This window comes from Caretta caretta, chromosome 7 (assembly GCF_965140235.1).
Source record: "Caretta caretta isolate rCarCar2 chromosome 7, rCarCar1.hap1, whole genome shotgun sequence".
Classification (NCBI taxonomy): Eukaryota; Metazoa; Chordata; order Testudines; family Cheloniidae; genus Caretta; species Caretta caretta.
In genome coordinates, this window is record NC_134212.1 from 15,808,813 (window position 1) to 15,833,749 (window position 24,937).

The 24,937-nt window shown below is 41.0% G+C and overlaps 1 protein-coding gene across 9 annotated transcripts in view; it reads left to right on the forward strand.

The window, feature by feature from the left end:
- The window catches only part of ITPR1 (inositol 1,4,5-trisphosphate receptor type 1), a 251,501-nt gene that overhangs the window by 214,565 nt on the left and 11,999 nt on the right, over positions 1–24,937 (forward strand). For 8 of the 9 annotated variants that reach the window (XM_048856975.2, XM_048856974.2, XM_075130276.1 and 5 more), the window contains 7 exons: positions 4,969–5,144; positions 6,418–6,582; positions 8,879–9,074; positions 10,514–10,615; positions 12,433–12,575; positions 15,789–15,954; positions 16,911–17,071. In XM_048856975.2, the coding sequence (XP_048712932.1) occupies positions 4,969–5,144; positions 6,418–6,582; positions 8,879–9,074; positions 10,514–10,615; positions 12,433–12,575; positions 15,789–15,954; positions 16,911–17,071 (1,109 nt within the window). Of the gene's footprint in view, positions 1–4,968; positions 5,145–6,417; positions 6,583–8,878; positions 9,075–10,513; positions 10,616–12,432; positions 12,576–15,788; positions 15,955–16,910; positions 17,072–24,937 lie in introns of those variants that run through there. The other variant, XM_075130279.1, reaches the window with a different exon arrangement.

Here is a 24,937-nt window from a genome sequence, read left to right on the forward strand (position 1 = left end):
TCAGTGGCAGTACTGGAACCCGTGGGGTGTACCTGTTATGCTGGTCCTGTACTCCCCCGGTTCCTCCCAGGCCGCATCGGACAAGCTGCCCCCAGCGCAGCCAGCACCTGAGTCGGAGCATGGTGCCGAATCCAATGCGGGGGTGACACAGCAGGCCCCAGTGCCCAAGGAACTGTTCCCAGATGAGCAAAGGGAAACCGCCCCTCCCCTTGCTGTGTAATCATCTTTGTCATCTCCGGATGAAGAAGTGGTGTCTCAGGCTACGTGCCCACCCCGGAGTTGCTGAGGAGCCCCCTCCCCCCCCCCCCCCCCCCCATGACTTGAAGGAGTACCAGGCTCTGCTCAAGAGGTTGGCTGCCAAACCGAACTTGGAGGTCAAGGAGCTAGTGGAGGAGTCCGACAACCTCTTTAATGTTATGCTCTCCTCCAGCAGGTCCTTTTGGGACCAGCAGAAAGCCCTCCACCAGAGTGACCTACCTGGCCAAATGGAAGCGTTTTGCTTGTTGGACCTCAGATAAAGGTATTCAGGCTGAGCGGGCCTCGCTGCAATTGATCCTGGACTACCTTCTGCATCTCAAGCTCCAATGCGTGTCCTTTTCATCTGTCCACTATTTAAACCTTCTGTCTGTCACCTGAGGGTAGGTCGGTTTTCGCCCAGGACATGACTGCCTGGTTCCTCAAGGGCGTCGCGTGCCTCTACCTGCACCATGGATCTGCAACTTGTGCTGTCATGGCTCACGGGACTCCCCTTTGAGCCTCTGGCTTCCTGCTCTCTCCTTCTGCTGTCCTGGAAGGTCATCGCGCTCCTAGCTATGATAACATCCACCTGCTGGGTCTCCGAGATGAGGGCGCTTACCTCAGAACTGCCCTATAAAGTCTTCTACAAAGACGAGATCCGGCTGCAGCCACACCAGGCTTTCCTCCCCAATGTGGTCTCGCAGTTTCATATGGGCCACAACATTTACTTACCTGTCTTTTTTCCAAAGCCACAAAAGTTGGAGGAGGAGCATAGCTTGCATTCCCTAGATGTCAGGAAGGTGCTAGCTTTCTACATTAAAAGGATCAAACCATTCTGCAAGCTGACACAATTGCTTGTCGTGGTGGCCAACAGGATGAAAGGTCGTCCAGTGTCCACTCAAATAATTTCTTCTTGAATCACTGCCTGCGTTCACTGCTGTTACAATCAGGCAAAGGTGCCACCTCCGGCAGTCGTAACCACCCGTTCAACCAGAGCGCAAGTCTCCTCAGCAGCTTTCCTAGCACAAGTGCCTATCCAGGATATCTGTAGGGCGGCCACCTGGTTGTCCGTCCAAATGTTCACGTCCCATTACACACTTACCCAGCAGGCCTGGGATGATCCTGGCTTCATTAGAGCAGTGTTATAAGCCGCTAGACTGTGAACTCTGAGCCCACCTTCAAGGATACTGCTTGTGAGTCATCTAGAATGGAATCGACATGAGCACGCACTCAAAGAAGGGAAAACGGTTACCTACCTTTTTGTAGCTGCTGTTCTTTGAGATGTGTAGCTCATGTCCATTCCATTACCCACCCTCCTACCCCTCTGTTGGAGTTGCCGGCAAGAAGGAACTGTTATGAAAAGATAGGTAACCATTTTTTTGGCCTTATAACTTTTAGGGACTTCATCTTGCAGATTCTCAACACCTCATGAACCATCTAATGCTTTGTTATTTATATAAAATCATTTTAAACCCTTGATTAGTTAAACAGCAATAAGCCTTTCAAAATCGATCATTTAGGGGAAAACTCTCATTTTTCCCAAATTAGCTGTTACTACTTAAGAAGGAGCATGGAGTCATCCTGAAAACATCTGCTCAGTGAGCAGCAGCAGTGAAAAAGCTAACAGAATGCAAGAAACCATTAGGAAAGGGATAGATCAGACAGAAAATATCATAATGCTGCTATATAAATCCATGGTACGCCAACAACTTGAATCCTGCATGCAGTTCTTATCACCTCATCTCAAAAAAATATATTAGAATTGGAAAAGGTCCGGAGAAAGACAACAAAATTGATTAGGGGTACAGAACAGCTTCCATATGAAGACAGATTAAAAATGACTAGGACTGTTCAGTTAAGAAAAGAGATGACTAAGAGGGCTACAAAATCATGAATGGTGTGGAGAAAGTGATTAGGGAAGTGTTATTTACCCCTTCACTAACACAAAAACCAAGGATCACCAGATGAAATTAATAGGCAGCAGGTTTAAAACAAACATAAGGAAGTACTTCTTCACACACTGCACAGTCAATCTGTGGTACTTATTGCCATGGGAAGTTGTGAAGGCCAAAAGTACAACTGGATTCAAAAAAGAATTAGATGAGTTCATGGAGGACAGATCAATCAATGGCTATTGGCCAAGATGATAAAGGACGCAACCTCAAGCTCTGAATGTCCTGTGACAGGGTCGGGCCAGATGGCTCCAGGAGAGTAATAAAAGGAAGATATATTAGCCCCAGGTTAAGTAAGTCCCTTTTCCCTTTGTAAGGTAACAGGGAAGGTTCCAGAACAATCAGGAACCTTCTGGAGACAATTAAGACAGACAGGCTGATTAGAACACCTGCAGCCAATCAAGAAGCTGTTAGAATCAATTAACGCAGGCTAATCAGGGTACCTGGGTTTAAAAGAGGAAGGTCCTATGGTGAGAATAAAGAAGGTGTTGGGAGGAGGCCAGGGAGTTGTAGCTGTCGCACAGCTGTTCCAGGAGGCACTCTAGACAGCTGCCTGCCACAGGGCCCTGGGCTGGAACCCGGAGTAGAGGGCGGGCCCGGGTTCCTCTCAAACTTTCCAACTCCTGGTCAGACACAGGAGTCGTCGACCTGGACTGTGGGTTCAGAAAAACGGCCAAGCTGAGGGCTTTCTTGAAGCTCCAAGGCGAGCAAATCCACCAATAAGCGCAAGACTCACCAAGGTAGAGGAGGAACTTTGTCACAGTCCCTAAACCTCCAACTGCCAGAAGCTAGAATTGAATGACAGGGGATGGTTCATTCGAAGTTGCCCTATTCTGTTTGTTCCCTCTGAAGCATCTGGCACAGAGACAGGATACTGGGCTAGATGGACCATTGTTTCAACCTTGTATGGCCATTCTTATGGTGTCTCTACATGGTTCAGGCCAGCTGGACTCTGAGCTGCTAAGTGCATAATACTGTGAGATTTACCACAGTGTGGAACACCAAAATTTGCAAACTTGAATGCCTACAATTAGGTACCTAAATCCATATTTAGGCTTCTAAATAAGTGTCTGGGGTTTCCAAGATGCCGAGAATCTTCCATTGATCTCTGCAGGTGCATAGCACTTCTGAAAACAGACATGTCTTTCTGCCAGCAGATGTGCAACAGACTTCTGACACACCTCTTCTGATTAGGAGCGTACATGTCTTCACTGAGATTCAGCTTTGGCCACAGATTGGTCATTCCCAACTGGAACTCTGTTTTCCAGGGGCTAAAACATTACTTCCACTATGCTCCCAGCCCCCTACTGTCCCCGGCAGCGAGGAATGAGTTTGTGACCTGAACTCTAATCTCTTTTCTATTCCCACACCTCCCACTTTGAGAAGGCAGCAGAATATGCTGCTGGGGCAGTCTTAAAAGTTCCCTTTAATAACAGCATTCCATTCCACTTATTCTAATGCTGATGAGCAACCTGTGGTGTGGCTTTTCAAAAGCAGGTACTGCAGGCAACCTTGAAGGTGTCTTTAATTCTAGCTAGATTTGCAGGCCTGCTGTGAATGGCTGAAACTGAAGAGAGAGAATATATTAATGTTTTAGATTTTATTATAACTGTCAGAATATCAACACTTAAACAAGTGGCTAGATCCTTTAAAAGTGCATTCTCCCCTCTCCCTGGAATTCCGATGCCGAGTATATTCACTTCCTAAATGGTCTTTTGTACCTTCTCTCTGCTTTTCCCTCCCTGTGGCATATGTCACTTTCAAATCTGATGCCTCTGTTTTGAGCATTGCACCTTTGTTCGTTAGGGCTCTGCCGTGGCAGCCCTTTTGTCCAAAGTTTCTGAACACACTGTGCCGTCTCTGGGGGACATGGCTTTTGTTCATTCTTCTGTTGTTTTTCATTAATCTAAAATAAGTAGTTCAGACGGAAAGTATACGGTTGTTCTTCGTACATGGAAGAGCATAACTCTCCTTCTCTCCCCTCCCAGTCTTGTTTGAAAAAGCCTTCATTGTGCATGTGTTGACATGCTTACTGAGATGGAACAGTCCCCTCTGTTCTGGCACAGGAGCTGCAGAATGCTACAAAATTTAGGGAATCTCTCCCTGTGATCTGGTTCCTGCTGAGATACAAATGGTTTGGAAACATGCAACTCTTTTTATATGTGGCCTTTGTCATGAAAGGCATGCTTGTTCATGTTTGAAGTAGCCCCACAGTTTGCTAGTGTTGTAGGCTGGGTTTTTTATGGCTCTTTAACTGAAGTGTATTTAGCCAGGCTGGCTGATGTTATATAACCAGCCAGGCGCATGGGACTCTCCAAAGAGAACTAAAAATACCAGGAAATGGCAAAAACTGGTAAAGCTTTCAGTTTATTTTTTTAAAAAAGTGTAATAGATGGGTATGATAGGAAGGTTAGGCCCAGGGTACTTATGTGGTCACTCTTCACCCTCCCATTCAGGGAAGCTACTGAGTGCATTAGAAAATCGGTCTTCTATGTTTTCAAATGATAATGTGTCTAAGTAACGCACAACAAAATGAAGACTCCCTTTAATGATGATGCTTGACACACAATGCTTTATGTGTTCAAGTAATATACTTAATTAAAATGTACCCAGGATGTTGTTACTCAGCTTCACCACTTATCAATCTGTAATGGCTGAACAGGTGGGTTAGTGATATTGCACAGTAATAACATTAAAATGGCATTTATCTGGCTAATCTTGGCTTTGTTATATTTGGTAGTTAGGAATATTGAATCTTCTTTTATTTTTTCCATCCTAGGTACACTGGAGCCCCACTTGTCGGGCTTACTCTGGACAGCTATGCTGATATCTTTGGCCATAGTTATAGCTCTTCCTAAGCCGCATGGTATCCGAGCTTTAATAGCTTCTACGATATTGCGACTAATATTTTCAGTAGGTTTGCAGCCTACTTTATTTCTTCTCGGTGCATTCAATGTAAGTATCATGTAGGTTTTCATTTAAATTCTCTTGCATTTTACATAAGAATTTCTTAACCACTCATGAAAATATCAGACTCTAAATACTCAATCGAGAACATTGTAGAGTAATTGGTGTAAAAAGTAATTCCCTAGTTAGATTGGGGCTTTTCTTTAAAAATAGATTTGCTGTGCTGTGCTTCAGTTGGAAGTTTAAGAGCTCCAATGTGTCTCCCTGCTTTGTCACAGTCTAGTGACAGCTCCGAGCTCAGCTAGAAACGTTAAGAAATCTCGGTGACCCTACAGTACTTTGAGTTGTTTGCTCAAATGCTTCTCTTCTTCAGTCGCTGAGCTACGGAAGGTGGGAGTTTGTAAGATGTATCAAACAATAGGTGTCCCAAATGCTTGTAGCTTATCTGCCAGTCAAAAGTAGGACATTGAGCAGTTTGCTGCAGAGCAAACGTGCAAGTTCAGCCACCAGAAAGAACTTCAGTAAGACTCAAATTCAAACGTTTGTGGTCTGCAGGCAGAAGGGGTCTACCAAGTGAGCCAAATGGAAGCTTCTCTTTGACTAAGCCAATAGGAGCTGTGCAAAGGTCGTATCTCCTGGATGTCTTTTTGTGTATATATTATAGAATTACCTTACAGTAGACAATTGAATTACACGTCTTGTTATCTAAATATGTTCTCAGTGCCACATATATGCCAATATGCTAGTCAGTCGTATCATTATTATTTGCTGTGGTAATGATTAACAGCTCCACTTGTGGTTGAGGAACCATTGATATTGGCATTTTTGTGTCCTGCTACACAATCTAAAAATAGCTGGGTGATGGGAACCTGTATTTATTTTCTTATTAACACATTACTGGGGATGTCTCAGAAATTTAAGTGCCTCTGTTCCAAGGAGCTATTTGTTTGAGGCCGATGCATTTTGAGTGAAAAGTTAGTTTTACACTATTTTTTTTTAAAAAGTCTTATCTCTTCCAACTGAGTGATTGGTTTTTGCAATCTCAAATATGTAGACGTATTCAGTCACAATTGAAAAGATTTTGTACGTCCCTTTTATAAGGGCCGGTTTTTGCTCTTGGGTCAGTTTAGATTGGGCTGCATAAATAGACGTAACTGAGGGCAGAGTCTGACCCAAATGTATAAATTGCTCAAACATTCTACAAGTCCTTATTGCAGTTGTTGATCGAAAGACGTTGCTGAATTGCTACTGACTTAGAGTCTGCAATTGTCAGGCATGTGTTGCACACTATAGCTAACCTTGACTGTAATTATCTCTTTAGGTTTGTAATAAAATAATTTTCTTGATGAGTTTTGTGGGTAACTGTGGCACATTCACTAGAGGATACAAGGCAATGATCCTGGACGTGGAATTCCTTTATCATCTGCTATACCTTCTTATTTGTGCTATGGGGCTCTTCGTACATGAATTTTTCTATAGTTTGTTGGTAGGTATTCATCTTCTCTTTTGAAACGCTGTCTGTTTTTTTTTTTAAAGCCATCATCACAGTAATATCCAAAAGACATAAATGTGTCACTGTACAATCTACCCAAAAATAGAACCTAGGTTCTCCACTTCCAGTGTGGCTGCTGTCCTTGGTGGGGTCGTTTTTTAGTGTTACACCTCTACCCCAATATAACGCTGTCCTCGGGAGCCAAAAAATCTTACCGCGTTATAGGTGAAACCGCGTTATATTGAACTTGCTTTGCTGCACCCGAGAACGCAGTCCACCCCCCCCCCCCATCCCCGGAGCGCTGCTTTACCGCGTTATATCGGGGTAGAGGTGTAGTCCTTGTCAGGAGCCAAAACTCATGCTGTTTTAGCTTGAGAGTTTACTGGGGGGGACTTGCTCTGCCCCTGTGCTACTCCTGGTCTCCTTACCTCATAGATAAATGGAAGACTTGTAATTTCTTCTACTCCAGTACCATACACAAGCATTACACATTGCTTTGTTGTAATTAAAATGTGGGATTTATGAATGTGTACAATTGCAAAGAGGACTAATTTACAAGAATTTCCCCATTTCAGACCCCATTCCCAGACAGCTAAGGTATTGGGGGAAGGATAAAAGCAGATTCCTTTGTGCCATTTCTTAGCTTGCCTAGACTATATAATTTGTCTCTGGTTTTAAGATTCGATAATAAATTGGCTTAAAATATCCTTAAAGTAACATTGATACCAGGTGAAGTATCCAAGTCTCAGCTAAGTCACCAGTGGACACTACCCAGATCAGAAAACTCGCTACAAAATCTGGCACAGATAGCACGTAAATGGTAGTTACTTCAGGAGAAATCCTGGCAGGAATGAGAGGCAGATTGTTCTGAAAGGCAAGTGATGCTTCCCCAATGTCAGAAGCTGTACCAGTGACTTACAGTGAGTTTGGGTGCTTAGAATATTTGGGAGCCTTTTTTTTTTTTTTAATCTCTGACCATGATTCCAGGCCTTGGGAGAGTGACCAAGATCCCTTTCCTAAGCCTTCCCATTAGGTGCGGAACCTACAATGCATGACGCAATACTATTCAAAGTGTGTCATGAAAAAGTATGTCTATAGCAGGTGGGTGTCAATTTCTAAGCAACCCTCTACTTAGTTGCTGCTTGCTACATCATTGTGTATCTGTTTTCAATTGTTTCCTTTATTCCATTATGGAAAAATTGGGAAATGCAGTTTTACTGCCACAAATGTGTCATCGATGTATGACCGTTTACTCTTCTAGCATACAAATCTGCAATCTGATGACAAGGAAATATAAGAAAGGGGCAATAGCTTCCTGCAGACCTCATATGACCTCTATTCAGAGTTCTTTAAAGGGATATGCATAGGGTAAGCGGGTGGAGAGTGGGAGCTGGAGTTAGGTTTTTTTGCCATCTCATATTTTAACATTTATTTTGTCCCATCATTTGATAACTGACTGATCCATATCAAGTTGGCGATAGGATAGATTTAGAAGAATGGGAAGTGAAGGAAGTATTTATGTCGAAAAGGGAACAAAGACAAAACCCAGAAAAGATTAACCCACCACCACAAATCCACCTTTTCCAAAAAAACCCCTTATTTTAAGCATGTCATCTTTCTTTATTTTTTTTAATTGAAGTTTAAAGAGACCTGCCAACTTTAACTTCTGAAGTAGGTTATACTTTTCAGTTTGGTGCTGAAAAGAGAGAATGTGAAGCAGAGATAATGTTTGAGAAAAGAGAGCGCACGTTATCTAGTGTGCTAAATACTCAGTACAGTACAAGAATGCTTGGTAAGTTGATAGCACTTAACCAGTCAAAGATCCCTTAGCATTTTACTAAATTAATCCACATAGCTGCTTAGCACACCTTTGTGGTCACTGAAATAGAAGTATCCCCATTTTGCAGCAGAGGAAAGAGGTACAAAGAGGCCAGGTACCTTTGTACAAGTCACTAGCACAGTCAGGATTACCACCAAAGTCTTCTGACCTCCAACTCCTCTAATCCTTAACACATCATCAATTAGATGGTTACTTCAAGGGAGTTGGTGGGGGGGGGAGGTATATCGGGAAGGGGTAATGTAAAATCAGTTGGGTGGTTGTGCTATTCCATTTAGTTATTAGGTGATGCTCCAGAATTCTAAATTAACTATCTGCTTAACAAAGGGCGAACCTTAAAACATTGGAATTAGATTATTTACGTCCTACTCTGCCTTGCCCCAAAATGTAACATGCAACCAGTTTCGTTAGCAGTAAACTTGTGAAACGGCTTGACCTGCCCCTTTTTTCCAGCTTTTTGACTTGGTGTACAGAGAAGAGACCTTGCTGAATGTCATTAAAAGTGTCACTCGCAATGGACGTTCCATCATCTTGACTGCTGTTCTTGCTCTTATCTTGGTTTACCTGTTCTCGATAGTGGGGTACCTGTTCTTCAAAGATGACTTTATCCTGGAAGTAGATAAGCTGCCTAATGAAACGTTATTGCCAGGTTGGTATGGGACATTTTAACTGTGCAAGGTTCAAAAGCATAAAGGGCTTGATCCTGTGAGGTGCCTCGCGCCCTGCACAGCTTGCAGGGGGTACTTGACACCTGATAGGGTTGAGTACAAATGTAATTCCGGTAAAACATGCTTTCCAAACGAGAAATTGACTGATGCAAATGGCGCTTCTAATGTTGTGTAAACTAACGCCAAGACCCCCGTCCCTACTCAAAAATGGAGACAGTGTTTAAACTTTCCTTTTTGCATACATTAGAGATTTCTTACAGTGCGTGATATGACAGTCGAGATAATCCAATTCAGCTAAAGGTAGCTTCAGCCCTGACTTATTTGCAAGCATACTAGAGGCAGGGCAGAAGCTGTATTTAGCTGAATTGGATTATCTCGACTGTCATATCCCTCCATCTGTGAAGTTTACATCCTGCCTTGGTTAGGCAGAGCCTAAATGTGTTTTGGCAAAAGCCCACTCGTTCTCTCAGGCTTTAACTGGAGAGGTTGCTGGTTGCAAATGCTGGGAGAGCCTGCAGGTTAACTTGTGGGATTTGGGCAGTTATTTTTGCTTTTAATGGTGGGTTTAATTCTACAACAATCAAAGTAGAAACATCAATAACAAAATAAATACAAATAAAAGGGAGTGTGGAGGTGCTCCTGTGAGCTCAAGCTTTATACTTTTCCTCAGTTTGCATTCAGAATATTAACAGCCACCAAATAGTTGCTTTTTTAGGCTCAATAGCAAGTTGTTGGGTTTTTTTGGTCATTGCAAGTAAAATGCTGCTTTCCATTAAACAGTCAGCTTAGTGATTGAGGAGTACAGAAAGAACAGCAGATAACCTTATTAACCAGGCATTTCATTTTTTTTCTCCAAATCTTAAACTGTTCAGAAAAGCTTTGCTTGGTCATCTTGCTACCAGAGATTAATTTCTACCATTTACCAAACTAGAGGTCAAGAACCAAATGACACTTTGCTTCAACTTTTCCACACAGTTGATCTCAGTGCCAGGGACATCTGATTATCTTTAACACCTGATAAACTTGCACTGCATGATGAATGCAAGTTTTTGAGGCACGTTGAAACCATGTCATCTGAACATAGTGTATACAACGTAGTGTATCAATTTCAACTACTTCATGAACTTTGGGGCTGAGTGCTGTGTACAATAATTGTATGGTGTTGGGTCCTAGTGCACAGAAATGGAAAGCATTTTATTTTGTCCTTCATTTAAACATTGTTAAATAACTAGATGCAAGAGTTTAATTGGCCTCTAACCTTCAAATATCAGTGGAAAAATCTTTCCCAGGAATATACGCATGTTACTTAGTGCAGACTCCGTTCATATTACAGTGTGTGTTAACACCTGTGAATCAGTTACGTAAAAACTGAAGCAATGTTAAATGACCTTTTTTGATGCCACAACTTGCATTTTTGTAGACCATACAGAAGCTGGTGATACCATGACTGGGGAGTTCCTGTATTCAGATGTATGTAGAGCAGGTAGTGGGGAAAACTGTTCTTCAGACATTCCTTCACAAGGTAGGTGTCTTTCATGACTGAACTCTTACAGCACAGCTTTAATTTTCACTTTGTTCTAGCCAAGTATCTTACATTTAAAAAAAAGTGTGTAATTAAACCAGGCAGAATAAAGATATAAGGGACACATCTGGTTTGAGGGCAGATTAATTTATCCCACCTTCTCAATAGCGTAAATATGTTTTGGTACGTGAAATACTGTATGTTGACTAGAAATACTTATTTTATTCAATGGGATTGCTTAGTACTGAACTGAATTGAAACATGTTGTGTTTTGAAATGTCTTTCCTTATGAATTTGAGAGGGATAAAGTGATGCAGCTAGTCCTCTTTGTAAAATCCTGAACCTTGCAACAGCAGATCAACAGTTCTGACCTCATAAGTTGGTCTCTGAAGGTACAAGCATCTTCCAATGTTATTGTGGAAAGATGCAGTCAAATATAAATGCATTGGTGATGACAGTATTCTAACTAATTAGTGAAGGAATCAGTTTTTAATATTGTTCTGGAGTATTAAGAAATAATAAACAGAAGAAATACATGAAATGGGTTTTTAAAAAAAAACAAGAAAAAATAAATATGTTGGGCATGAAATATAGCAGTATGTTTGTCCAATCGTGTGTAGTACAATGATCAGCCTTAAGTTGAATAGTGAAATATTTTGTCTTATTTCCTACATGTTACATTTACTTCCTTGCGGAGATTAATGGTGTTGGCTGGGAGATACAATGTTGGTATTTTTCATTCAAATAAAGTATTTATGTTTCAAAGGTCAATGATGGCCAAGAGCCCATCTTCTAAAGAGGAAATGTCTGTTTGCACCAGTGTGCCCTATGATAAATTGAGCAACGGCACAGATACAAAAACAGTTCCTTCCATTCTTTCCTGGCTGTAGGAGGCAGGGGATGATTTTGGTGGTCTTCACATACTTTATTTGCAAAAAGACACAGGAAACTTGATAATGTCAGAGGTCAGGTTGATATCTATTTATGTCAATGCTTGTCTACAGCCAGAGGTGGATGTGATGCACAAATCTCTGATCACCTCCCTAATGTTTGGAGATGTCTGAACACAACATTTTGATTCAGACCCATCTTTAACGTTGCAATAAATGCACATGCATTTTTATTATCAGAGGAAAGACACGGAGAGTTTTTTTTAATAGTCTATTTTTGCAGAATACTCATAATTAGTTCTGGAGCTTCCAGAATCAAAATGCATGAATTAGGAATGCAAAGAGCAAACTCTGAAGTTATAGCTAAACTGGTAAAAGTTGGTGGGAAAAGATGTCTGTTCCTTTCAAATAAAATATGATTTCCATAGTTGGCAATGGCACCGTAGCCATTTGAAGTGCAAGAGACAAAGCTCTCCTTTCAGAGCATAGCTCAAGACCTGTCCAATCATTCCTCTGTCAGATACCAGGAGATCCATATGAACAAACACTTTGCCCTCAAAACAGTCAAAAAGCCCTGATTCTATATAAACAGGTATCTGGTAAGCTAAAGTTGTGCATGGTAACAGAATGGGAAAGAGAATTTAGCCAAATCGGCACGAAACTAGAAACAGAATTTTTGGTGGTGGGAAGAGAAGAGACACAACTGAGCCAACAATGGAGACCAGCCAAACAGCTGTTCTGTTCTTAGCTAACAAGTGCTGCTGTGGTGATCTACATGGTTTATTAGATACACATCGTTAGAGTCATATGATTGTTTATAAAGGGAGAGAAGAAAATTCCCAACAAGAGAAATTCAAAGAATGAAGAGAATTATTTAAACCACATCTTCTTGCCTTTTAAACCTGTCTTTGCTTCCTATGTTAATAGAGCTGATATCTAAAGAAGAAATTGAGGAAGAGGATAAAGAGCATACGTGTGAGACATTGCTGATGTGCATTGTTACTGTACTGAGTCATGGGCTCAGGAGTGGGGGTGGAGTAGGAGATGTGCTCAGGAAACCATCCAAAGAGGTAAATTAACACGGCATGGGGGAGGAAAAGGGAGATCTAGTTTTAGTGAAGAGAATGTTTTAAACATATTATGCATATGTTACTAAATAGAAGGGACCCCAGTTCCTTTCCATTTTAATATGGTTAAATCTCTGCCATAACCAGTAAGTCAAGCAATGGCACATCTGAAATGAGCTTCCACCTATTTGATCTGCATTATGATGATGATGATTAATCATACTTTCGGGTAGTGCCTAAAGACCAACCAAAAATGGAGCCCCATTGTCTAGGGGCAGTACAAACATAGAGTAGCAGAAAGTTCCTTCCCCGAAGAGCTTACAGTCTCAATAGACAAGACCGATTCAGGAGGAAAATGTGGAACCCACAACCAGAGTGAACAGTGTGATGGCAGCAAAAGTTATGTTAGTTCCATGGTTGTTTTTTTGGGGGGGGTAGCTAAATTGAAAGAAAAGGGTGGAGAATCATCTTCTATGATTGTATGGGGTGATTTAGTTGCGGGTTTGTCCTGCTTTGAGCAGAGGACTGGACTAGATGACCGCCTGAGGTCTCTTCCAACCCTAATCTTCTATGATTCTATGGGACAGAGCAGAAAGAAAAGAAGGTAGAAGAGGCAGGGGAGCTCCAAGGCTAATGCTTTCCCTCTCCTGCCCTTACAAAAAGAGCCAATCAACACAGGGCACAGAAAGTCCAATCAGAACTGAAGATGATACAAAACTATTCAAGATTGTTAAGTCCAAAGCAGTGTGTGAAGAGTTACAAAGGGATCTCACAAAACTGTGAGATAGATCAAGCAAATGGCAGATGAAATCCATTGTTGATAAATGCAAAGTAATGCACATTGGGAAACATAATCTTAACTATATATATAGTTTTAGTTTTATGGATAATTCTCTGAAAACATCATTTCAATGTGCAGCGGCAGTCAAAAAAGCTAACATAATGTTGAGAATCATTAAGAAAGGGACAGATAATAAAACAGAAAATATCATATTCCCTCCTCTAAATTCATGATATGCCCACATCTCAAGTACTGCATGCAGATCTGGTCGCCCCATCTCTAAAAATATATATTGGAACTGGAAAAGGTACAGAAAAGGGCAACAAAAATATTAGGGGTATGGAACAACTTCCATATGAGGAGAGATTAATAAGACTGGAACTTTTCAGCTTGGAAAAGAGACGACTGAGGGAGGATATGACAGATGTCTATAAAATCATGACTGGTGTGGAAAAAATAAAAAAGGAAGTGTTATTTAACACAAGAACTAGGGGTCTCCAAATGAAATTAATGGACAGCAGGTTTAAAACAAACAAAAGGAAGTATTTCTTCAGATAACACAGTCAACCTGTGGAACTCTCTGCCAGAGGATGTTGTGAAGTCCAAGACTATAGCAGGGTTCAAAAAAGAACTAGATAAGTTCATGGAGAATAGGTCCATCAATGGCTATTAGCCAGGATGTGCAGGGATGGTGTCCCTAGCCTCCGTTTGCCAGACGCTGGGAATGGGCGACAGCGGATGGATCACTTGATGATTACCTGTTCTGTTCATTCCCTCTGAAGCACCTGGCATTGGTCACTGTCCGAAGACAGGATATTGGGCTAGGTGAACCTTTGGTCTAACCCAGTATAGCCGTTCTTATGTTTTTAAAATGTGAGATAGGCGTCTGTTTGAAGGCTAGAAGAGGTGATGGTTGTTGAAGTTGTGGTGGAAATCTGTGAAGGAGTTTATCATCTGTCCAGAGAATGAAAATATCATTAATGTATCTCAGGTATATTATTGATTTTTGTGGTGCATTTGTCCAGAAATTCTTCCTCAAGGTGGCCCATGAAGAGGTTGGCATACTGAGGAACCAGCCTAGTACCCATGGATGTTCCCATGATTTGGATAAAGTGCTTGTTGTTGAATGTAAAACTGTTACGGGTGAGGATGAAATAGATGAGTTTGGCAATGTGTTATGGGTGGATAGTTGAGTGTTGTCCATGTCTTGTAGATATCTGAGGCAGGCAGTGATGTTGTCATTGTGAGGATATTGGTACAGAGGAAAGTGACATCTATGGTGGCAAGGACGGTGTTCTGAGGGAGGTTGTTAATGTTGCAGAATTGGTGGAGGAAGTTGGTTGTGTCCTGGAGGAAGCTGATGGTCCTTGGTGTGCTGAGTGGTATGAGGATGATTTCCATGAATATTCCTTCAGTAAGAGTGTGGGAGCCAGATACAACGGGCTGCCTGGGTTCCCCTGTTTGTGTATCTTGGGAAGCATGTAGAAGGGATGAGGTTGCAGAGTTTTTCTTGAAGTTGCTTGGGGAAGGATTTGATGATACCCTTAAATTCCTGGGTAACCTGTGGTGCGGGGTCATCTTTGAGTTCTTTATTAGGTGGTGTCAGAGTTCAGGTTAGCTTAATTAAATTCCAAGTGAATTAAACTTAGCTGAATTAAGGCCACTTCAATTCTGAATCAGAGCAACCACACCAGGGTTTAATGCGGTTTAACTAACCCACTTTAAATCTGTGCCTTTGGGTTAACTTCCCTGAGTGTCCCCTTGTAGACAAACCCATAGAGTACATCTGCCCTACAACAAAAGACCTGTGTCATGGCCATGTCTGTCCCAGGTCAGCTACCTCAGGCCGGGGCTGCGAGGCTATCAAATTGTGGTGCAGTCATGCAGGCTTGGGCTAGTACCTGGGCTCCAGGACCCCGCTGCCAGGGGAGACCCGCCTCTGAGACTCTGTGCCTTTGTTTTTTTTTTATCGCAGTATAGACTTACCCTTAGATGCTTTTGAACATTTTATTCTTCATCAGTAGTAAAACAGGCACTGGGGAGCCTAACAAAACTTTGTTTCTTGCTTTAGCTAATTAAGAGAATATATGTGGTTACTAGTATGTATAATGAAAACAACCTCTCAAAGGAATGTCGAGGTGATCAGGAATAGAAGAAATAAATGGCAAGACTTCAATGAGTATAGGGTAGATAACAAAGAGGGAAAAGAGACTTGCAGATAACAGGTAGGGGAGAACTGATCCCTGGGAGATTGTATCCTATCACTGACTAGTTTGATGTTTTTCTTGTTAGTAATTTAGGATTTTTGTTTTATGATAATAGAGAATTTAAAATATTAAATTTAATCATTGGAAGACTTCACAGAGTGGTGTTCTGAAAGAGAGAACAGTCATGGTAAGTGTCAGGGTTAACTTTTTAAAATATTTGTCTTGCAGGAACCACTCTTTGCTGCTAGAGTGATATACGATCTCCTGTTCTTCTTCATGGTGATCATTATTGTCCTTAATCTGATTTTTGGTGTTATCATTGACACTTTTGCTGATCTAAGGAGTGAAAAGCAGAAGAAAGAAGAAATTTTAAAAACAACTTGCTTTATTTGTGGTAAGCATTTGAAGTGTTTGCTTTAGAGCTAGCAGCTGATCCATCCTAACCCAAAGGTAGCTGCAGGCTAGCTTCCCCAGGAAGTTATAAGGCTTTGGGGAACAGGAATCGTACAGTGTTGGTAGACCCTACACAGCATTCTTCAACAACCTGTCATTCTCAGCTACTACACCTACTTCCTCTTTTCAGGATCTGCTAAGAGCTCATCATTATCTCTTCTTAAAGTAGAGACTCCTGTTTGAGAGCATCTTCTGTGTTGTCTTTGCTATTGGGAGGAGACTTTCTATTGCTTGGAGAGTTTGAGGAACTTGGCATAAGGAAAAGGGATTGGGAATAGGAGTATGCTGTTTATATACCACTCTTCTTAAGTATACTTCATCTGGCTTGTTCCATGTTTCACCTGTGTTTTAGACAACAGTTTTATGTTGGAGCATTAAATAAACTAAAATGGATCATGTTTCCAAAGATGCTGGATGGTTTCTGTAAAGCACCTGGTTTTGAATGCACTGAAGTGAAAAGTTAAACTATTGAGGCTGTGGGGCCACAGTGGTTAAATTACATGGCAATACATAAGTTACATAAACGTATATAGCGACGTACAAGTATCACTTAGAAGTTTGTTGCAAATTAGTTGCTGTGCTTTGCATAACTTTATTTCAAAAAGAGGCTATTTTAATGAGATGTAGCAAAAACTGTTCATTGCATATCATAGCTAGCCAGCTTCACCATGACTTTTTTCTAGTCTGTGTAATAAATAGAAGTGGTACAAGTCCTGTGAGCATTGTTTTCCCATATAATGCCCTTTCTAGGGAGTTAATCCCTGTGACACTGTTTATTCAAGAATATATTTAATTGTTAATGCATAAATGCCCCAAACTGTGTGTTTCTTTCTACTCAGAACTCACGTTATGCAAGAGTTGCTAGACACTAATAGGGATGTGCGATCTCTCTTTTAGGTTTGGAAAGAGACAAGTTTGATAATAAGACCGTCACGTTTGAAGAGCATATTAAAGAAGAGCACAATATGTGGCATTACTTGTGCTTTATCGTCTTAGTAAAAGTAAAAGATTCGACAGAGTATACTGGACCAGAAAGTTACGTGGCAGAAATGATCAAGGTGAGATTGAAGCACTTTCCCCAAATCAGGTTAATTTATATAGTCTATATTTGTTTAGTAAATATATATATTCTGCATATTCGTGTAAGAATTTGAGGAACAGAAGACTTATCTTACCAAAACCGACTACTGTAATGCAGTATTGTAACTTCTAGAAATGTCCCCTTAACCAGAGAATATACCTGAAGCATAAGATAAAGATAGAGATTTTTGTAAGAGGATTAAGTCCAGATAAAGGTTTTGCTGAATGGACTACTGACTGTATCTCATTGCAGGTTTCAATCCATGTGTGGTAAATTGATAGTTAGTACTAAAATTGTGCAGGCAGCAAGGCTTCTGGATTTCTGGATGTGTGTGAACTGCAGTGCAGTAGTTACAGAATAGTTTGCATCTTTATACCTGTGGTTTCTAAGCCTCTAAAATATTCACATGAGGGCCAAGTGGATAGATGTAAATAGTAAAGTCTACCTCGTCTCTGTGGTTTAGACCAGTTGCCTAGGTTGAAGGGAAGACCATTCTGTTTTGAAAATTAATGTACCATGGTTTAAAAGAACATTTTCACCTCAGGTTGGGAGAACTGTCTGTAATGTAACATGCATGTAAAACTTGTCTCATAGCAAAGTATCCTGAACTGACCTCTAAGACTTGTTGTCTTCTGAATTTAGTTATTAAAGTAATAAACCAATATTAATGTCCGCTCATTTGCAAAGCCTTTAGATGAGCAAATTAAATGCCTTGTCTTTGCCAAACTGCAGGTTCAGAGCCCCTGGAACTGTGCCCTCTGCCTCTAAATTCTAATTACTGATTTGTCTCCCTGCTCTTAACTGGTTAGCAAGAGCTCTTGCAGATTTCTAAGAGTACAGTTAGTTATATTTCTTTACTTGTCTTCACCTTCATGAATTATTTTTGTGTATAGACAGTGCCGTGTGACCTGTGGTCTCATTTATTTTTACAGTCCTTTTTCTGAAAATGTACAATATGCCTTTAAATAGAAATCCCACCAAGGTCTCTCTGAGACGGTATGTGTTGCTTCGGGGTCACTGAAGTCTACGTCCTACTTCTGGATTTCTGTCTCGGTAATGAGGGCTTAAAGAAATCTTGTGAGCAATCACCTGACAGAGGATTAGCACAGTGAGACAGCAGAGCACATCACTGCAGCTGTCAGAAAGCTGCCTTGAATATATTGTTCCCTTCATTTAGCTTACTACAATGTCTAGTACTTTAAGATAGTGTTCCTTTTAATTTTTCTGGTCATAAAGGAGTGTGTTAATATTATTTAGGGGTTGTTAACATTATTAAAAAGTCCTTACATCTGATCGCACCAGTTGCTGAGAAGCTGCACGGGTCATTTGGCAAAATTCCAGCGTTTAAACTCCGGTTGTCAAAATGATGGCAGCGATTTGTTTTCGATATACTGCACTGACATGTGCGTGGAATCTGCACACCTCAGGAAGCAGTCGTAGGTACAGTTTGGGAGTAGCTGGACCGTTTTAGAAGCCTAGGATTTGCTGTTTAATCACTGCTTTTTAAATCAAAACTTACTAAACTCAACCAGTAGTGGCAATAAGGCAGTTGTGGTGAAGTTCAGTTTGATAACCCAGAAGCAAGAGAGCTTCCCTTGTCCTCTTTCCCTGCTGCTTACCTCTCCCCCCTGAAAAAAAGAAAAGTGGAACTCTCTGAATGTATTGCTGCCTCAGTCTTATTTAAATATTTCAGTCAGAGATAGTTGAGGTGTGTGTAGGAATGACTGGGGAGGTGCATGTTTTGTTTAACACCAAACTTCTTTGTTTTCATCATCACAGAAACAAATTTAGGAGTGGCAATGGGGGAAGCCTTTGCAACATGCCACTGATTCCAAGGTTTCAATTGATCCTGTTGGAGAGGCTGATTTATTTTTGTCGTTTGTATTGGGAGCGGGTGACAACCTGAGATTGCTCAATGTCTGCAGCAGGCACAAGCTCTTCAGAAGTCTGCTAATTTCACTGACAGATTTATAGGGTCGTCCCCCCCCCAATGTAAACAGACTGAAGGTGGAACTCTAGCATCTTTGCTAGTGACACAAACTGGGTACTTTTATTTCCATAGGTTTCAATGTAGTATCAATGTGCAATAGAAATATGTACTCAGCTATATTAGCTTGAAGAGAAAGCAGGGATATGCTCAAAAATATATTGAGACTACAGATGCTAATCTACCTCAAAGATGTTTCACTCTCCTGCCCTGAGTCCCAACAGAATAGCTTGGACAGTTCTTGAGTTTTTGTCTTTCAGCAAGAGTTAAATTTTGCACCTGCAATTTAGTATGTTTATTTCTTCAGCACTAGAGGTGTGCACAGGACATTACAAATACTGTTGTGAATCTACTACCTTGGAATTATATATGCTACCAACTTTTCAGTCAAGTCTGATGCTGGTTGGCTTTAACATATAGTGAGTGCATTTAAGCATCATGAACTTTATGCCAGTTACTGTATATTCAGACAACTTAGTTCTTTTAAGGATGATCTCATCTCTTGATGTGTTCTTAACTAAAAATAATCTCGGTGTGAATGGCAATTTTGATGCTACACACTGTACGTGATACCAAGGAGTTAAATCTTGGTTCTATAACCTCTCTTGTAGCCTGCAGGAATTTGAGCCAGTGTTTAACCAAAAAAAAAAAAAAAAAAAAATCCCATCCTAATTGAGAACAAATCTATAAAGCACACTGAATAGATGTGGTACTACATAGTTTCATGTGTAAAGACTAATTCATTTACAACGCAATGTGGAGACAAAAGTCAGCAGTTATACTTAGAAAACCAAAGTTTTAAAAGGATTTAGTATATAAGCAGCCCTGCACAAATATATATCAGATGTACCATATTAATTTTTAATCAAACCCAGTGAGTTGATGGATTATGAAGTTCGGTTCATTGCAATATTTTTTTAACTTTAGTCTCTAATTGCTTTCATAAGGTTGTTCAAATCTCCAAGATAGGTCTTTTTCCATTATTTGTTAATGCCCAGGTTTAGAAAAAGTGGTGCTGGCTGTTCATCCATATGCTATGATTCTGTGTGGTAGTTTGATTGGTCTGGTAGCTAAAAATCAGGATTATGTGTTAGGAGTCCTGGGTTCCAGGCCCATCGTTGGTGTAAACTTCTTGTGTGAGCTCACTGTCTGTTTGCTCATCTGTAAAATGGGAAAAATGATCCTCTACCTCAGCAATGGGGTTGTGAGATCCAGCGTAATGGTTATAAAGCATTTTGAGATCCTCGGATAGAAGCTGCCAGAGAAGTACAAACTGGAAAATGGAACTGCTTGTTCTCTTTGGTGTATAAATAAATCATCTGGTTCCCTGAAGTCGTTATGTGAGCGCTGAAGGTGAAGAGTTTTACCTAAGTAAAGGCTTGTTATAGACTTCAGGAGTCAGCACACAATGAAGGAAACGTGGTATGGAACAGACCGCCTTGTGAGTGCATTCTTGAATTGTTTTAAGGATAAATATTTAATAGTGCAGAAATTACCATAAAACAATGAGAAAAAGGTTAGCAGTGCTCCAAATGGACGTGAATTGTAAGCTGTTATAAGCCCTACTCCACCCCCGCTGCTCCCAAGGATCTAACTTCTGTGCATCTGGCTAAATCACTGCAGATGTTTGTTAAAGATAGACTTTTAAGTTAGATCATTGACTCTTCAAAAGCATTTTTATCTGGAAAGTATGCTAATTGTGCAACAAGGCAAATAGTCCAGTGCTCCTTGTGTTTCCCTGGAACTAAGACTTAGTTCACTCACTGTATTGCTTTATAGTCATCAAGGAAGATCAGGTGATGTCTGAATAATAGGGATGGGGTAAGGGAGTGTCCACTTCTCATATTGGCCAGACACTGGCATCCATTCCACACCCAAATGACTAATACAGACTTGGTGCAACTCCTTACAGATTGTCTTATCTACCCATTCTCTTAGCCTTGAGAGTTTGGTTGTTGCTTTTGCCTCTAGTTACTCTAGCAGTCTCATTAATACTAGCCCCATTAGTATAGCTATCTTTTTTGTGTGTCAGTCAACATCTGTCACAAACTGCTGTTTGCAGGCATTTATAACTAGTCTGTACAAATTTGCCTTGCTCTGGAGTTTGAGGTATGTAGAGCCAAATTTTCACTTTTCATTTTTACTGTCTTCATTTGTGTGCGCACAAACCACTTTGTGCAACTTTAGTGCACTGTCACTTATATGTGCAAATATTTGGTGTATTCCTTTGCTCTCTTTTTCCATGCACAAATGAACTTATGCATATAACCCTTCAAATACATATTTGATTACTGTGAACAAGTGTGTGTGTGTGAGAAAGAGAGAGTAAGAGAGTGCTATGTACACACAGATGCCCTTTTTTTTTTTAAAGGGCCTCCGTTTGAGTATTTTGCCTACAAAGCTTCCCTAAATAATGCTTATCACTTGAATAGCATTTTCCATCCATAGATGTCAAAGCACTGTACCAAGAAAAGTATGTTTCATTATCACCTCCTTGACAGAAGGATGCATAATTCAACTGAACTGAACCAAGATCACAGAGTAGGTCTGTGGAAGGACCAGGGATAGAACCAGGACTCTTGACTCCTTGTACAGTGCCCTGTCCATCCAGAAGTAAGCCATTCACAAATAGAAGTGATCGAGCCAGCATGCTAAAAATAGTGTACTGACAGCAGCAGGAGGGCCCCAAGTATGTACCCGTCTGAGATGCTAAACCTGCACTTCGGCAGCTAGCCCCTCCTGTTGGTCATGCTGCTAAGGTTCCACTTTCCTATTCGCACACTAGCTTGATCAGAACTAGCGCGGATATTTGTTCCCAGCTGGGAATTCCACCCCCACCTTGAAGTGTAGACATATCCAAAGTGGGCTGAGGAACAGGGTATATGCTTCAGGGAGACAGCGGTAGAGGTGGGTAGTCAGAATCAAACCAATCTTGTGACTACACAATAATGGGCTTGTGTCACCACTGCGTTACCCCAGTGTTTCACTGGGACAATGAAGTAACACGAGCAAAAAAGAAAAATTAGATAATATACTGGTGAATCATGACCAGCATATTTAGAATTTGACTCCCTAAATCCTGCATTTTTGAGTGACTGAAATTACCTTTCTGAAACCCAACAACTAATATTACTTTTAAAACTGTACTCATACATTATTTCTACCTGGAGATAATGCAGTTGCACAATCAACATAACTGTATATAGAAACGGCCAGTCTAACATCTAACTAGCTATTTGTGCACAGAGTTGGGGAAGCTGCCCATGCAGATTATGCAGATGCAATTGTTCACCTATAACTTGAGAGTTCTGAGCCTCAGTTTGGCTAAGTGTTACAGTAGCAATTTAATGTCCAGTCACAAAAGGAAGGCTGGCATTTGAATTAGTTTTATTTGGTGGAGTCTTCCATGCAAAACGTATCCCAAGATGCTTTAGAGAGTTAGCTAATGTAATTACATTGTTCGATAATAACTAATAGCCGTGGAAGTTAGGAGATAAAAGATATGTTTGGCAGAAGGCCACTGGCTGCTGTAAACAGTGTGTTGCAGGCACACTGGTCTTGAGCTTTGGATTTAGCTAGTTAAGCTGTTTGTTCCATCATTAATTTAAGAGCTTGGGTGCACATCAGCAACTGCTATGGAGGGAAGCAATTGCTCGGCCTAATCATCCCCACAGAAGACTAATACATCCTGCCCTCTAGGAGATAAAAACAGTATGTGCCCTTCAGAGTGCTTCTGATGGAACTACAGGTTGGCTTGTTTTGCCAGCACTTGGCTTATCCCAACTGATTTTTTTTCTGCTTTGTGTTGTCGATCATTTAGGCCTGGGTTTCAACAGGGATAAGTTTTGCAGTGATTCTGCTTCTTTGTTGGAGGGAACACAAAAGAGGAATAGGGGTGGTAATTAGAAGAAGGGAGCCTTCCTTACAGCTCTGTGTTATATTATAGAACATCCCCAAAGCAATCCTAGTCAAGGGGAAATACAACTATGATCCTCTTCCCTTTACCGATCATTTTGTTTAGCAGAACAAAGATGTCAGTGTGAGTTCTATTTTCTCCCAATATTCTCCCTCCACCCCACTCACTCTCCAGGTGTGGGTCCTTTTTATTCCTCTCTGCTTCCTCTTTCACTCTCTCATCCTATTTTTTTATTATTATTTTTTTTATAGAAGGGCTCAGCAATCATTGCCCTTGCAAGAATCAGCCTGTTGGAGGCATTTGAGATTGCCACGCTTTAACATCTCAAACAATAAACCCTGGGCTTCACCTCTGCCAAATACATGCCCATTTTTTGACAGGAAAAGAGATGTGAGGGGAATGGGGGGGCGGAAACCTAAATTCAAGTCAATGTAAAGGGTTACGTTTTTTTATAGTACCCTAAATACTGATGGACCCCAAAGCACTTTTCAGACTGGGTGTGTGTTCTATACAGGAGCAACATGTTCTATGCTGAAATGCAGCCACCTCAGGGAAAGTTGACAGCAGCTCTTTAACAGTGAGTGTTTTAACAATAGGTCAGGAGAAAGTGGGGAAGAATAACATTGTATTGAATTTGAAACCGGTGGGAGAATTTAGGTAAGAAAAATAAGCTACTTGATTTGGAATTTGTCGAACTCCAGGACTAACATCCCTCTTGTTGGGAATAGTGCCATGGATTTTAATGACCATATCTGGTTTATATCCCATTTACAAATTTGGCAGCACAGTACCTAATGCTCTGCTGAGGCACTGGTTCCAAGTCTATTGGGCTAGGTCCTCTGCTGGGGATGCACACCAGCTGAGGATGTGGCCTACTATTTGCAGTGCTCTTCCTACCAGCCTAAATCTGAGGTTAGAGAGCAACCTGCTGAGTCACCAATACCACTTCCTCCAGTCCACAAAATGACCATATACCACTTGACCCAGCATCACTTCAGAGACTGGCTGATCTCTCTCACTGGGTACATTTCACAAGAACTAGGTGGGTTTCGTTACTATTAGCACATTGATGATTATTGTTCTAACGTGATCATCCAAGGGCAACTGTTTGCACAGTCTTTGACCAATTAAGTCTTCCATCCAGCCCAGCTGTTCATGATATAATGTGTCCCGGTTTACTTAAATAATTTACAATGAAACAACTAGAACTAGGTGGACGGAAAGGGTGGTGCTGTAATTTCTGAAGGAACAAGGGAACCTTCTTTGGGTAATCCTACAGCAGCCCTTCATCATGATTATTAACACTGCGTAGTGTTTGTCTGTAATGAAATTCTCTCACCTGTGACAACAATTGTCAGCCTTTGGACTGTTTAGAAGAAACAGCAGTGGTCATTATTTTATATTCAAATGCTGTCTTACTCTGCCTCTGGAAATGGTGTTCATATATTGAGTTATCTCAATTTAAGTGGCTTTCTTCATGTGAATGGAAAAGGTAACTAATTACAAACCTACAGGAACAATGAAATGTTAGGTTTTTAATACCACTAGTCTGTTTTCACAGACAGGCTAAGTTTGAGGAAGTGGGGGCACATTGTCTGCCTTTTCAAAAAGGGGAGGAATGTGAACTCCAAGTGGAGGGAGTTGCATCTAGCCCATTACTGAAGGAAAAGTTAGCTTGATGTGAGGTGGAGAAAGAAACCAGTGGGATTCTCTTTCATTCATCTCGCCTCAAAAAAAACCCCAGGCATCATGATTTTCATTTTCATGTTTTTCATTTTCAATATTCAGATGAGTAAACAGAGGCCCAGCATAGTAGTAATGACTTCACCCAAGGCCACATGGCACTTCAGTGGCAGAGCTGAGGTTAGAACCCAGATTTGTGCCTCTATATCGTGCTTGCTTTTGAAAATGTGATTCTTGAGGAACATGGTTAGTCCATC